Source organism: Bos taurus, chromosome 11 (genome assembly GCF_002263795.3).
Source record: "Bos taurus isolate L1 Dominette 01449 registration number 42190680 breed Hereford chromosome 11, ARS-UCD2.0, whole genome shotgun sequence".
NCBI classification, from domain to species: Eukaryota; Metazoa; Chordata; class Mammalia; order Artiodactyla; family Bovidae; genus Bos; species Bos taurus.
The window spans coordinates 13,168,982-13,185,271 of NC_037338.1; the positions used below are offsets into that span (position 1 = coordinate 13,168,982).

Sequence of the window (16,290 nt, forward strand, 5' to 3'; positions counted from 1 at the left end):
TGATTTAATTCAAATTCCTGCCTCATTACAGAACTGCACAGTAACCCTAAAGGCTTTACAAGTTAAGGCTATATGAAACTACCAATTTATCGGGCTTTAGAAAGAGAAAACTGGTGATTTTGATTCCTGGCTCTAGGATATAGCCAAGTCCTTCCTGTCTACCATATTTCAATTTTGTCAATAAATTTAAAAAGCTATTATCTTTTTAACATAATGAATCACTATGCAGGTCCACACTTCGGACAGACAGCATGAGCCTACTTGGGAAAACAGCTTAATTCTGTATTTGTTCTTGTGTGTCAGTCTTTTAAAATTATACTGCTTTCTTCACAGGATTCAAATAGTATCTAGTTTTCTGGCTAATATGGAAAAAGTTTCAGTGTTCACCAAGTTAGCTTGGAGAGTCAGTTTGAGAAGTCAGATAAGTGAAAGTATTAACACCAGAGTCAAAAAACCAGTCTCTTAAAAGATCAAAGAAAACAAAGTCATATTCTGGAAACTAGACCAAAAAAGGACTTCAGGAAGGCAGGATTCAGTACAGAGGTATCTAATTTCCCATTCCTGTCCTATCCCCATCCCACCATAACACTAGGGTTTCAAAACCTTCAGAAAAGGTATACAATAAAAGTTGGCCATGAGATCAAAGATTAACACCATACACACACTTTCCATGTTTCACAATAAAGGACAGAAACTGTAAGGACCTAACAGAAGCAGAAGAGATTAACATGTGGCAAGAATACACAGAAGAACTGTACAAAAAAGGTCTTAATGATCCAGATAACCATGATGGTATGGTCATTCATCTAGAGCCAGACATCCTGGGGTGTGAAAGTCAAGTGGGTCTTAGGAAGCATCACTATGAACAAAGGTAGGGGAGGTGATGGAATTTCAGCAGATCTATTTCAAATCCTAAAACACGGTGCTGATAAAGTGCTGCACTCAATATGCCAGCACATTTGGCAAAACTCAGCAGTGGCCACAGGACTGGAAAAGGTCAGTTTTCATTCCAATCCCAAAGAAAGGCAATGCCAAAGAATGCTGAAACTACCGCACAATTGCACTCATCTCACATGCTAGCAAAGTAATGCTGAAAGTTCTCCAAGCGAGTTTTCAACAATACATGAACCAAGGACTTCCAGATGTTCAAGCTGGATTTAGAAAAAGCAGAGTAACTAGAGAATCAAATTGCCAACATCCATTAGATCATCAAAAAAGCAAGAGAGTTCCAGAAAAACATCTACTTCATCCACCTTACCTGCCTTGTGAGAAACCTGTATGTAGGTCAAGAAGGAACAGAACCACAAACAGAACAACTGGTTCAAAACTGGGAAAGGAGTAAGTCAAGGCTATATATTATTACCCTGTCTCTTTAACTTATATGCAGAGTATGTCATACGAAATGCAGACCTGGATGAATCACAAGCTTGAACCAAGACTGACAGGAAGTATCAACAATCTCAGATATGCAGATAATACCACTCTAATGGCACAAAGTGAAGAGGAACTAAAGAGCTTCTTGGTAAGGGTGAAAGAATGAAAAAGATGCCTTGAAACTCAACATTAAAAAAATGAAGACCATGGCACCGGGTCCCATTACTTCATGGCAAATAGATGGGGGAAAATATGGAAACAGTGACAGATTTTATTTTCCTGGGATACAAAATCACTGTGGATAGTGATTGCATCCATGTAATTAAATGGATTGCTTGCTCCTTGGAAGAAAAGCTTTGACAAACCTAGACAGCATATTAAAAAGTAGAGACATCAGTTTGCTGACAAAGATACAAAGCGATGGTTTTTCCAGTAGCTATGTGTGATGTGAGAGTTTGTAAAGAAGGCTGAGTGCTGAAGAACTGACACTTTCAAATTGTTGTGCTGGAGAAGACTTTTGAGAGTCCCTTGGACAGCAAGGAGATCAAATCAGTCAATCCTAAAGGCAATCAATCCTGAATATTCATTGGAAGGACTGATGCTGAAATCTCCAATACTTTAGCCACCTGATGGGAGGAGGTGACTCACTGGAAAAGACCCTGATGCTGGGAAAGACTGAGGGCAGGAGAAGGGGTCAATAGTGGATGAGATGGCATCACTGATTCAATGGACATGAGTTTGAGCAAACTCCAGGAGAAATAGTAGAGGACAGGGAAGTGTGGTGTGCTGCAGTCCACTGGGTCGCAAAGTCAGACACGATTTAGCGAATGAACAACAACATACTTCCAAGAAACTTTAGAATGAGACATAACACTGAAGATTAGTTACAGCCACTGAGTTTTTCCCAACATTATTAATGAACTTGCAAACACTTCATTTTGCACCCTTAATCACATGATAAATAATGCTGACATGGGGGGCAGTTAGAACAGGTAAAATGCAGAATTTTATTAAATTAGTAATATATCCATGTGAGATTTCTTTTAAAAAGCAAATGCTTTACATTAATTATAAACAAGAGGATCATATTAATGAATTAGTATCCATAAGTGCTTTAACAAAAAAAAAGGAACAAGCACCAGTATTTTCTCAGGATCACTCCAATAAAGAAATGTGAATAAAAGAGAGAAAAAAAAGAAATATGAAGTATTCAGCAATATCCCATATCTCTTTTCTCTAATGTCATGCATATCAGAAAAAAATTATTGCAAAATGGAAATTAAAAAATTATTAGTGCTAGAACTTTAAAAATTCTTTTTATAAGCTCAGACAACTATCTGTAAATTAAGACACACCTGATTTTAAAAGTCAAAACAATGAAAGAGAAAATGACCAAAACACATACAATACCTATTCTTTCACACATGAAAGAAACTGTCAAATGAAATATATAAAGTGGATTTTTGGAAGAGCCTACTTACTTACAAGCCAGTTACTGTGCCCAAACTGCAGGTCTATTTACACTACCACATGTGGCACTGTTATTTATTCAGCCCTTTGTAGGCTTTTATAGCAAACACTGCTATTGGTTTCTACTTCTTAGGCATGTAAATATAACTGGTACAATGATGCACAACTTAAAAAAGTCTGTGTGAACCCATATAGCAAATCTATTGCTTATAAATATACTTATAATCAGCTTTATCATTTAAAAGTCTCATTTGATAAAAACTGAGACAAAAACTTGTAAGAAATTCTGTTTTTCAGGCATCTTACAATTAGGCAGTGTATCAAATAATATAAACTTCCCATATTTAAACACTCAAACTCCTCCTTCAAATTGATAAGCTCTTACTACAACTGACTAAGAAGTAAGGGTAAACTCCTTACTATAAAAGAGAAAGAATTCTCAATGAGTGATTCCCAATGATGAGGAGTAAAATGGGGGTTTATTCATCGGTGGGACAAAGGTGGTAATGAGTATGGTATTTATCAGGATGAGAAAGTCACTAAGCAGAGGATATACCATATGTGGTCCAAAAAAGTGGTGAGTTACTAGTTTGTATAGACTCTGAAGAACAAACTTTCAACCTCTGAAAATATAAAGCAGTGTACATATTATTTTGTTTTATACCAAAATATACACTAAATAGTATCTTTTTCGTTTTAAAAACTCAATGAACTTTCAAAAGGTTCTACAAAAAAATTGAAAATTTACTATTGTGCCTAACTATTTTGGAATAGAAAAGTCTAGCAAATAGTGATAACACAGTTGAATTGTTCAAGTCTTAGCAAAACATTTTATAAAGAAGTCAAATTTATATATTTAATATAAACTGTGTGTATACATTCTCTTTTCCTTAAAAAAAAAAAAACAATTCAGTAAATATCTGAAAGAGACCAAAAACAACATTAACAAAAGGCCCGAAAGTCAAACATAGGCCCCTAAAACCCCCAAACAAAACAAAAAACACCCTGACAACACTCATATACACACAGAATTATCATGAAAGATAAACTTTTTATTATAAGTAAACAATTACCATAAAATACAGAAATAAAATTCAGTAATTAACTTATAAAAAGTTTAGCAAACTTAAAGAAACATACCTTTCCTTTCCTAGTTCTGGGTCTTTCTCAGCTTTCACCTGTAATATAATTCCATATTTTATTAGGGTCTATTCTACTGGATTTCAAATATTTAATTCATCAATGCAGTGTTTTCAGTTCTTAAAAATCTAAGCTAAAAAAGACAAAACCATACCTTAAAAATACATCAAAACAGGTAGTTCTCAGTGTCCATATAATTATCATGTTCTAGAACTTTTCCCCCATTTTTAAAAGCTCTAAATAAGGTTATACAGAATAAATGATACACAGAAATTAATGAGAAAAATAAGTTTCCATAAGTACATAGGAAAAATTTTAACTTTAAAAGCCTGGCAATGCCACTTCTGCTAAGAATAAAAACCTGAAATATCAACATCTTTTTGTGTGAAATTATAATTTTAAAAGACTTCTATTAATATTTATAAGGGAGACTGCTGCTACTGTTGACAAGTCGCTTCAGTCGTGTCCGACTCTGTGCGACCCCATAGACGGCAGCCCACCAGGTTCCCCCATCTTTGGGATTCTTCAAGCAAGAACACTGGACTGGGTTGCCATTTCCTTCTCCAATGCATGAAAGTGAAAAGTGAAAGTGAAGTCGCTCAGTCGTGCCCGACCCTCAGCGACCCCATGAACTGCAGCCTTCCAGGCTCCTCCATCCATGGGATTTTCCAGGCAAGAGTACTGGAGTGGGTTGCCATTGCCTTCTCCAAACTAGTTAAAAAGCTTTCTACACAAAACATATAGAAATCCTGGACAAATTTTAACAACAATCCTTTTAAACATATATCTGAACCACCAAGAAAGCAATGTCCTGGAGCCCAAAATGAAAGAAGCAGGAATTAAAATTCAGTGCTTATGTACCAAGCATTGATCCAGGCACTTAGGATACATCACTGAACAAAACAGCAAAAATATCCAGGTTTCAGAACTTTTACATACTAGCTGAAGGCTTTTTTTGGGGGGAATCATGTGTACTGAACTGAGAATGATACTTCTTTAGATCTTGTCAGATTAAAAGCTGAGAACTATATTATATAAAAACTGAATAATATTTCTAGAGAGGTTCCTGGTGTGAGAGTTCACATCCCAGAGTAAAGGCCTTCTTTACTAGGATACCTGGTAAGGTATTGCGCCTACACTGTAATGATACATAAAGAAAACTAAAGATGGCAGTATAAACCCTATCCATAGTGCTTACCAGCAGTTTTCTCTTGAGAAAACTTCTTAGAAAAAAACCAACCTATATGACAGTGAAGGAAATCTATACCAGATACCTGTATTAGCTAACTTGCTTTATTCGTAAATTAGTCAGAGAGAAACAAATGCACAAAAGAGAACAAGTTAAGCATACAAAAAAAAGATATTTCAGAGAACTCCTTTAAAAAGAACTCTAAAGAATACTCTCTAAAGAACTGTTCTTAAAATTTTAAAAATTCAATAGGATATAGCATCTACAGTATCAGTACAAGTGCTACTTTCAGAAAGACAGAATATTAAACTTTGAAGAGAATATTCAAAGACATAAGAGAAAAATTTTCCTCAGGTGAAGAAGGAATATACTAATTTTTAGATCTGAAGAATGTAGAAAATAAAATCCAAACCAAGTTCAAACCTTGTTCACTGTACTTACTGATCCTCCCAAATCACCAAACTGTCCTTAAGGCCTTGGCGCTTATTTTCTCTAAAAACCTCTTCTCCTTGCTGTGTTAGTAGAACTTGCTCTTTTCTTTCTTTTACGTTTCTCAAATAATTCTTTCTCAGAGGGGCCTGACCAGTCTAAAATACACATATCCCCCTGGCATACCCGGTCATTCAGCACTCTGTATCCTTTTAGCTTGATTTGTCTCCACAGTACTTCACAGCACTTTTTAACCACCTGACACACACACAACGTATTGCAGCTAACCTATTTTATAATAGATAAGGTGTATATGTGTGTGTGAATTATCTACAGTCTGTCTTCTCCACTAAAAAAACAAACAATAAAAGAACAGTATGGGCAAAGAATTCTTCACCTAAACACATTATCAATGAAATAAGTAAGAGAAAAATAAAGTCATTTCCAAATATGCAGGGATTCAAAAGGTCTACTGGCCACATATACTTTCTGGGAAAATTAGTTGACAATGTATTCTAGCAAACAGAAAGTAATCCAAGAGAATAGGAGATACGGAGTCCAAGAAATAACAGATGTAACTCAGAAGACCAATAAAAAGAAAAGCAGAGGTATACAGGTGCTTAACAAAGCAAATGACCATAAATTCAGAACAGAGCGTGAGAAAAACAGCTCTGAGAGCAGATTCAAAAAATAGTAATTAAGTTATATGACCTGAGTAACACGACGACAATGTTTTTACTATGGTGCAAGCCAAGAAACTGTAAAATTTTATTCCTTATAAAAGAAGAGAGTTTATAAGTAATTTAACAAAAGAAAAAAACAAACATCTATCAGGAGAAAGTAAAAATGGACTCAGTGTAGATTCTGCATTCTGGAGATAATCATGCTATGAATATTGAATTGCTCTGCATGTATGACCATATATGCTACATTTCCTAAGACTACCTCAATTTATTCTCATTTAGACAAATTCACAGTTTCATAAATTATAAAAACTGGAATAGTGATTGCAAAATAAAATTTTAAAACAAACTATCTGAACTCATAACCAGTTTGACTACTGCCCAAGAATAATTCTCAAAATTACTTTCAGATTATATCCTCTAGCTTTGGGAGAATAACCTTTATGTCTCCTTCATTTTCTAAAAGCACAAACAAAAACTGATACAAAATCATCTTACCTCTGATGAGTCCATCTTTGGAGATAATGTGCAGGTCAATACATGGTCACCTATGTTCTGTGGGTTTTGTTTCAGAAAGCTGTACATTGACTGAGCAGATTCAGGGCTATCTAACTGAAGAATTGCCTTGGAGAAGACAAAAAAATATTAAGTTTCTTAAAAAATTAAAAGTAAAATTACCATAAGATCTAGCAATTTCATTTTTTAATATATACCTAAAAAGAATTGAAAGCCAGAACTGGAGCAAGTATTTGTACATGCATGTTCATACAGTATTATTCACACAGTCAAAAGCAAAAAAAAAAAAAAAAAGGCAAAAGTAACCCCAAGTGTCAACCAACACATGAGTAGACAGATAAAATGTGGTTCATGCATATAATGGGATATTTTATCAGCCTCAGCCTCAAAAATGAAGGAAATTCTGACACAGGCTACAAAGCATGCTGAAGACATTATGCTAAGTGAAATAAACCAGACACAAAGGGACAAATATTGTACAATTCCACTTATATGAGGTACCTAAAATATCAATAGTCAAATTCAGAGAGACAAAAATGTGAATGGTAGAGTGGTGGTTGCCAGGAGCTATGAAAAGAGGGAATGGGGAGTTCCTGTTTAATGGATAGGAAGTCTCAGTTTATAAGGAGCTCTGGAGACGGAGAGTGGTGATGGCTGAACAATAATGTAAATATGGTTAGCACTACTTTGACAAACATGATTTAAGAAATTTCTTAAACATGTCAAAGGAATTACTATCTACTACTTGGTAGATCGGGATTCCCGGGTGGCTCAGATGGTAAAGCTTCTGCCTGCAGTGCAGGAGACCCAGGTTCGATCCCTGGGTTGGGAAGATCCCCTGGAGAAGGAAATGGCAACCCACTCCAGTACTCTTGCCTGGAAAATTCCATGGACTGAGGAGCCTGGTAGGCTACAGTCCATGGGGTTGCAAAGAGTCAGACATGACTGAGCGACTTCCTTTCACTTCACTTCTACTTGGGAGATCGGGTGTATTTTATGGAGCAAATACTGTCAAGTTTACTATAAAATCCTTTTGAACTTTCTAGGTAATATACGGTTGTGTCCATGTCTGCTTAGTCATGTCCGACTCTTTGCTACCCCATGGGCTGTAGCCTGCCAGGCTCCTCTGTCCATGGGATTTGGAATGGGTTGTCATTTCCTCCTCCAGGGCTCTTCTCAACCAAACCCTAATTTTCATGGGCACAAGTGTGAATTAAGAAAAGACAGAGGGTACAGCAAATGTAAAAAGGATTTATCTTTTTGGCTTTAGCCAAATTATGAAAATAAGGAATGGTTATTTCTACTTCTTTACATATAACTTAACAGAGTTATCTCTGTGTGTTTTAACACTGGAAAGGACTTTAGAAAATACCTGGTTGACACTCTTTCCTTTTACAAATAAGAACTAAAAGTGTAAACAACTTAGCTAAGGTCACAAAGGTACTTAAGGCTAGATGAACTCAAGTCTAAACTTCCCCATAAGATAATGGTCTTTGCACACATTACCTTTCTACCTTGTGCAAGTCTCTATTTCCCCTTAAAACTAGGAGTTCTTCCTTCTTATTACAGCCCAGTAGAAAATAAAACGGTATATTATAATTCTGCTCAGAGACTGAATAATGTTTACAGTTCAGAAGTTGAATTAAAAGTTGCAAACTGTACTGAACACAGAGTTCAGCTACATATTCTACATCATGAGAAACACTGGGCTGGAGGAAGCACAAGCTGGAATCAAGATTGCAAGGAGAAATATCAATAACCTCAGATATGCAGATGATACCACCCTTATGGCAGAAAGTGAAGAGGAACTAAAAAGCCTCTTGATTAAAGTGAAAGGGGAGAATGAAAAAGTTGGCTTAAAGCTCAACATTCAGAAAACAAAGATCATGGCATCTGGTCCCATCACTTCATGGCAAAAAGATGGGCAAACAGTGGAAACAGTGTCAGACTTTATTTTGGGGGGCTCCAAAATCACTGCAGATGGTGAATGCAGCCATGAAATTAAGACGCTTACTCCTTGGAAGTCATGACCAACCTAGACAGCATATTAAAAAGCAGAGACATTACTTTGTCAACAAAGGTCCATCTAATCAAGGCTACGGTTTTTCCTGTGGTTATGTATGGATGTGAGAGTTGGACTATAAAGAAAGCTGAGTGCCGAAGAATTGATGCTTTTGAACTGTGGTATTGGAGAAGACTCTGGAGAGTCCCTTGGACAGCAAAGAGATCCAACTAGTCCATCCTAAAGATCAGTCCGGGGTGTTCATTGGAAGGACTGATGTTGAAGCTGAAACTCTAATACTTTGGTCACCTGATGCAAAGAGCTGACTCATTTTAAAAGACCCTGATGTTGGGAAAGATTGAGGGCAGGAGGAGAAGGGGACGACAGAGGATGAGATGCCTGGATGACATCACCGACATGATGGACATGAGTTTGGGTAAACTCCGGGAGTTGGTGATGGACAGGGAGGCCTGGAGTGCTGCAAGTTCATGGGGTCACAAAGAGTCGGACATGACTGAGCGACTGAACTGAACTGAACATATTCTCTAAAAGATATATATATACAAGCTAAAATAGAAGGGACCTTGTTACCTTGTTTTTATTACTCATGTATACATGGTGATCCACTTTCCCAAACTGAAGTCCGACACAAAGTACACACTGAAGTCCATCTTCCGGTAAGTTATCAAGATGTACAAATCGATCGTAAATTTTATCTATATTTACCTGTAGTTTTTTTTTTAAGAGACAGCATTAGAAACACACACACACACACACACACACACAGCTGAAGTATCAAACTGTAAAACACAGATTAACAATAATTTAATTTTTCTGAGTTTAGGTGACATCCCCTCGGAAGAGTAAGAAAATGACTATATAGGTAAAGATAATGTATTAATTTTATATCTGAATGATCAGTGAAACAATATACTAAAAAAAAGAAGTATAATCTTTTTTCTATCAACCTAACATTTACCCAAAATACCTAATATACCCAATATTTATCCAAGTCAGTTAATATGGTTCCAGAATCTAAAAATATTTCACATTAGGGACTCCTTTATCCTCTATTTCTTATTTTTTTTTTTTTTTACCAAGAGAAGACTCATATGACATCTCCATCACTTCAATTTTTAAAGCTAGTGCCAAGATTTTCTTTAATTCTTGACAGGTGAAAACAATAAAACAAACAATGTTTTTATCAGTTAAACAAGTGTACAAAAGCGTTTAAATGCAAAATTTACCTCTGGGTCATTTTCTCTAATCAAGGTTGTAAATATAGCTTCCTAGAAAGGCAAAATAAAGAAGATTGAAGGTGCATACTCTTTCTTATTTATATATTTAATTAGTCAAGATTTATAATAAAATATGAACAAGCATTAATAACTACCTCATAAAATGAGAGTCAAGCAAAATTTCTGTTCCTTCCAAAAATCTTTCCCTGTTCCTACAAAAGTTAAGTCATACCTGACCATAGACTTTAATTCTTCTTAGTCCCCTAAGAACATTAAAGACTACCAAGAGGGTACCATTGAGGGAAAGACACTCAAATTCACATACAAGGAATAAGAGATCTAATTTAGCAGACACTAAGAGAACTCAAATTACAAAGCAAACTCGAGGATGAGAACACACAGAGATATAAGCTAGTGAAAAAAACATCACAAGGTTCTTAAGTGTACAGCAATTTGATGTTACTGAATTATATAAAGAGGCCAGGAGTGGCACAACACAAAGACATCAAAGCTGGAAGAAGCTAGCTGATGAAAGCTTAAATGTACAGAAAACGAACTTTACCTGATGGGACAAGAATTCTTAAATTTTTTTCTCTTCAATGCTGACATATATAAAACTACCCCAGCAATTATATCACAGTAGAATGATTCTGTATGGAAAGCTTTTTCAAAAGACATGCGTTTCCACCTTTCTCTAGAGATTCCTAGTATCTCTGCTTCATGCCTCTTAGCAGTAAATCTTTGTAGGCCACACAGAAACAATGAAGGATTTCTAAATTAATTAAATTCAAATAAATTTGAATTTTATGCCAGTGTCATGACTTTGTGAAAAAGGTTTTGAGAAAGACAAAACTGAAGGCAGAGGATATAACAAATAACTATTTTTAGTATGAGTTTTAAAGAGGTGAAGCAAAGGTGAATGGGATGAAGAGAGAAGAAATTTCAGAAGTTAAAATAGATCAGACCTAGCACGAGCCAGTTATAAGAAATGAAAGGAAATAATCCCTTCCACCATACATGAGGGATTGGATTCCCTCAGTATGGAAGTAACTCTCAAACAATGAGATGGGAGACTATGGAGAAAAAGGAAGATGCTTTCTTAGTGTCCGAGAAAAAACACATGACCCAAAGAAGAAAACTAGAAAACAAAACAGACTATAATAAATTTGATTAAAAATTTTAATAATAGTCTAGTAAATACAATGGTAAATCTATTATTTACCTCGTCTTTTAAATTCATGTTTTCAGGAGCCATACTTATTGAGAGTTGATTTCCATCCATTGATATTGGGAAGCAGGTATAAAATTTTATCATAGAATCTGCAGATTTTCTATTTATTTCTATAAATGCCTTTTAAAATAGAAATGACAAGAACAAAAAAAAGTCTTATTAAGTTACTTCTCCTTAAAAAATTTAATACTTATGAGTCAAATGAATTTCATAACTTACCAAATATTTTTAAAATAAAAAATGCATTCCTTAGAAAGGTGAGGCATATACACTAAGAACATGACAACTAAAACCAAGAAATAATGACTGAACTCATAAAGCAATACTAAAGAGGAATAACAAGGGACACTGTAGTAAATGACACTAAGGAAATCTTATTTATCTTATTCATCACTATAGCCTTACTACCTAGAGCAGTATATAGTATGTAGCAGACAATAAACGATCATGAATCAAGTAAATAAACTCAATGATTGACAAAATATGAGAAATATGAGGAAAGAAAGAACCAAAGAAATGTGTAACGGTTATCAAGTTCTGTTCTGTCATTTTCTTAAGTATAAAATTGGAGCAGCGTACAGTTTGGTTTCTAAAACCAGCTTGAACATCAGGAAGTTCAGGGTTTACATATTGCTGAAGCCTGGCTTGGAGAATTTTCAGCATTACTTTACTAGCGTGTGAGATGAGTGCAATTGTGTGGTAGTTTGAGCAGTCTTTGGCATTGCCTTTCTTTGGGATTGGAATGAAAACTGACCTTTTCCAGTCCTGTGGCCACTGCTGAGTTTTCCAAATTTGCTGGCATATTGAGTGCAGCACTTTCACAGCATCATCTTTCAGGATTTGGAATAGCTCAACTGGAATTCCATCACCTCCACTAGCTTTGTTCATAGTGATGCTTTCTAAGGCCCACTTGACTTCATATTCCAGGATGTCTGGCTCTAGGTGAGTGATCACACCATCGTGATTATCTGGGTCGTGAAGATCTTTTTTGTACAGTTCTTCTGTGTATTCCTGCCACCTCTTCTTAGTATCTTCTGCTTCTGTTAGGTCCATACCATTTCTGTCCTTTATCGAGCCCATCTTTGCATGAAATGTTCCTTTGGTATCTCTGATTTTTTTGAAGAGATCTCTAGTCTTTCCCATTCTGTTGTTTTCCTCTATTTCTTTGCATTAATTGCTGAAGAAGGCTTTCTTATCTCTTCTTGCTATTCTTTGGAACTCTGCATTCAGATGCTTGTATCTTTTCTTTTCTCCTTTGCTTTTCGCTTCTCGTCTTTTCCCAGCTATTTGTAAGGCCTCCCCAGACAGCCATTTTGCTTTTTTGCATTTCTTTTCCATGGGGATGGTCTTAATCCCTGTCTCCTGTACAATGTCACGAACCTCATTCCATAGTTCATCAGGCACTCTATCAGATCTAGGCCCTTAAATCTATTTCTCACTTCCACTGTATAATCATAAGGGATTTGATTTAGGTCATACCTGAATGGTCTAGTGGTTTTCCCTACTTTCTTCAATTTAAGTCTGAATTTGGCAATAAGGAGTTCATAGTCTGAGCCACAGTCAGCTCCTGGTCTTGTTTTTGCTGACCGTATAGAGCGTCTCTATCTTTGACTGCAAAGAATATAATCAATCTGATTTCGGTGTTGACCATCTGGTAATGTCCATGTATAGAGTCTTCTCTTGTATTGTTGGAAGAGGGTGTTTGTTATGTTATCAAATTGCCAACATCCGCTGGATCGTGGAAAAAAGCAAGAGTTCCAGAAAAACATCTATTTCTGCTTTATTGACTATGCCAAAGCCTTTGACTGTGTGGATCACGATGAACTGTGGAAAACTCTGAAAGAGATGGGAATACCAGACCACCTGATTTGCCTCTTGAGAAATTTGTATGCAGGTCAGGAAGCAACAGTTAGAACTGGACATGGAACAACAGACTGGTTCCAAATAGGAAAAGGAGTACGTCAAGGCTGTATATTGTCACCATTTAACTTATATGCAGAGTACATCATGAGAAACGCTGGACTGGAAGAAACACAAGCTGGAATCAAGATTGCCGAGAGAAATATCAATAACCTCAGATATGCAGATGACACCACCCTTATGGCAGAAAGTGAAGAGGAACTAAAAAGCCTCTTGATGAAAGTCAAAGTGGAGAGTGAAAAAGTTGGATTAAAGCTCAACATTCAGAAAATGAAGATCATGGCATCTGATCCCATCACTTCATGGCAAAAAGATAGGGAAACAGTGGAAACAGTGTCAGACTTTATTTTTGGGGGCTCCAAAATCACTGCAGATGGTGACTGCAGCCATGAAATTAAAAGACGCTTACTCCTTGGAAGGAAAGTTATGACCAACCTAGATAGCCTATTCAAAAGCAGACATTACTTTGCCAACAAAAGCCTGTCTAGTCAAGGCTATGGTTTTTCCTGTGGTCATGTATAGATGTGAGAGTTGGACTGTGAAGAAGGCTGAGCACCGAAGAATTGATGCTTTTGAACTGTGGTGTTGGAAAAGACTCTTGAGAGTCCCTTGGACTGCAAGGAGATCCAACCAGTCCATTCTGAAGGAGATCAGCCCTGGGATTTCTTTGGAAGGAATGATGCTGAAGCTGAAACTCCAGTACTTTGGCCACCTCATGTGAAGAGTTGACTCATTGGAAAAGACTCTGATGCTGGGAGGGATTGGGGGAAGGAGGAGAAGGGGACGACAGAGGATGGGATGGCTGGATGGCATCACTGACTCGATGGACGTGAGTCTCAGTGAACTCCAGGAGTTGGTGATGGACAAGGAGGCCTGGCGTGCTGCGATTCATGGGGTGGCAAAGAGTCGGACACGACTGAGCGACTGATCTGATCTGATCTGACAGTTTGGTTTTAATTTTCATACCTGGGTACTATTTAACCTTGTTCCATATGTTTGATAGTTAATGAGGTGAAAACAGTTCATATTTTTATTTATAGTTATAGTTTTAATAAAATGAGTTATCTCTTTATGTCATTAGCCAGCATATTTATCAAACTTTTAGTATTTTATAGCATGTTTATACAAATCTTCTGTTTCCCATTTACACAAATATTTTAAATCTTTTATTTCAATTTTCCTTTATGTTAATTTCAAAAATTTTTGAAATTTTTCCACATAACATCTAGAAAAATATTTAATCTCCAAAAACTTAATAGTCTATTCAACTGATTAGACTTGATAGTCTAATCAAAACTGGGCATAAATAATCTAGATTTGTATTTGGATTTTATATTTATGCACATTCACTTCGGTATATGATGCAAACTACGAATCTGAATTATTCATTCCCAGAGTTTCACAATTTCCCCCATGTCAATGTATTATCACATAAAATTCTTATACTAAAAAAATGTATTCTTTTTCAATTTTTATCCATCTCAAAACATTACAAATAATGTGCTTTTTAGAAAATAGCTTTAATGAAATATAGTTTACATATCATAAAGTTCACCTGTTTAAGTGTACAGTTCAATGATTTTTAATGTAGAACTGTGTAACCATTCAAGTAATCTACTTCTGATATAAGGTAAAACTGAATGTAATTACTTACACTTACTATCCCTTCCTTCTTTGTTTTCTTATGTACACTGGTTTCACTCTCAAAAATTTCTAATGATCACCAACTCCTTTCTATAAGAATGCTATGTGCCACCACTCTGAGGGTGCTGTTTCCACTATTTAAACTTCACTGAACTTTCATGTCCTATAAATATCTCCTACAAGTTGTTCATTATTAACACATTTTGTTTTAAAATTACAAAAGCAATAAACACTTATTATAGAAAACTGAAGACATACAGATAAAACTACGCTGGTTCTATGTACTGATGACTCCATCAGTGTGAGTCTGAAAATGGTTATTTCCCATTTGAGTATAAATGGTAAAAAAAAAAAAAAAAAAGCAGAAATACTATTAAAGACAGCCAAACAAAACTTTGTAAGTTGTTAAAAAACTATTATTAAAGTATTTTCTGTTAAATTTTCAAGCAAATTTTTAATGGGGAAATCCATCCTTCTCACCATAAAACTACACCTGATTATAGAATAAAACTTTAAAAATGTGATTAACTGTATTTTGTATTTTTTTTAATTTTATTCTATTTTTAAACTTTACATAATTGTATTAGTTTTGCCAAATATCAAAATGAATCCGCCACAGGTATACATGTGTTCCCCATCCTGAACCCTCCTCCCTCCTCCCCATACCATCCCTCTGGGTCGTCCCAGTGCACTAGCCCCAAGCATCCAGTATCGTGCATCGAACCTGGACTGGCAACTCGTTTCTTACATGATATTTTACATGTTTCAATGTCATTCTCCCAAATCTTCCCACCATCTCCCTCTCCCACAGAGTCCATAAGACTGTTCTATACATCAGTGTCTCTTTTGCTGTCTCGTACACCGGGTTATTGTTACCATCTTTCTAAATTCCATATATATGCTTTAGTATACTGTATTGATGTTTTTCCTTCTGGCTTACTTCACTCTGTATAATAGGCTCCAGTTTCATCCACCTCATTAGAACTGATTCAAATGTATTCTTCTTAATGGCTGAGTAATACTCCATTGTGTATATGTACCACAGCTTTCTTATCCATTCATCTGCTGATGGACATCTAGGTTGCTTCCATGTCTTGGCTATTATAAACAGTGCTGCGATGAACATTGGGGTACATGTGTCTCTTTCCCTTCTGGTTTCCTCAGTGTGTATGCCCAGCAGTGGGATTGCTGGATCATAAGGCAGTTCTATTTCCAGTTTTTTAAGGAATCTCCACACTGTTCTCCATAGCGGCTGTACTAGTTTGCATTCCCACCAACAGTGTAAGAGGGTTCCCTTTTCTCCACACCCTCTCCAGCATTTATTATTTGTAGACTTTTGGATCGCAGCCATTCTGACTGGTGTGAAATGGTACCTCATAGTGGTTTTGATTTGCATTTCTCTGATAATGAGTGATGTTGAGCATCTTTTCATGTGTTTGTTAGCCATCTGTATG

At 36.0% G+C, this 16,290-nt stretch overlaps 1 protein-coding gene and 1 non-coding gene across 9 annotated transcripts in view; one reads left to right on the plus strand and one right to left on the minus strand.

Moving 5' to 3' along the window:
• ZNF638 (zinc finger protein 638) overlaps window positions 1-16,290 on the minus strand; it is a 90,716-nt gene that overhangs the window by 12,898 nt on the left and 61,528 nt on the right. For all 8 annotated transcript variants that reach the window (NM_001192476.2, XM_024998652.2, XM_024998650.2 and 5 more), the window contains 5 exons: window positions 11,264-11,392; window positions 10,051-10,092; window positions 9,395-9,529; window positions 6,784-6,909; window positions 3,985-4,022 (listed from right to left, as the gene is read on the minus strand). In NM_001192476.2, coding sequence (NP_001179405.2) covers window positions 3,985-4,022; window positions 6,784-6,909; window positions 9,395-9,529; window positions 10,051-10,092; window positions 11,264-11,392 — 470 coding nt within the window. The remainder of the gene's footprint in view (window positions 1-3,984; window positions 4,023-6,783; window positions 6,910-9,394; window positions 9,530-10,050; window positions 10,093-11,263; window positions 11,393-16,290) is intronic.
• On the plus strand, window positions 7,562-7,633 carry TRNAC-GCA (transfer RNA cysteine (anticodon GCA)). Its single transcript has one exon. It is a non-coding gene; the product is annotated as a tRNA-Cys (tRNA).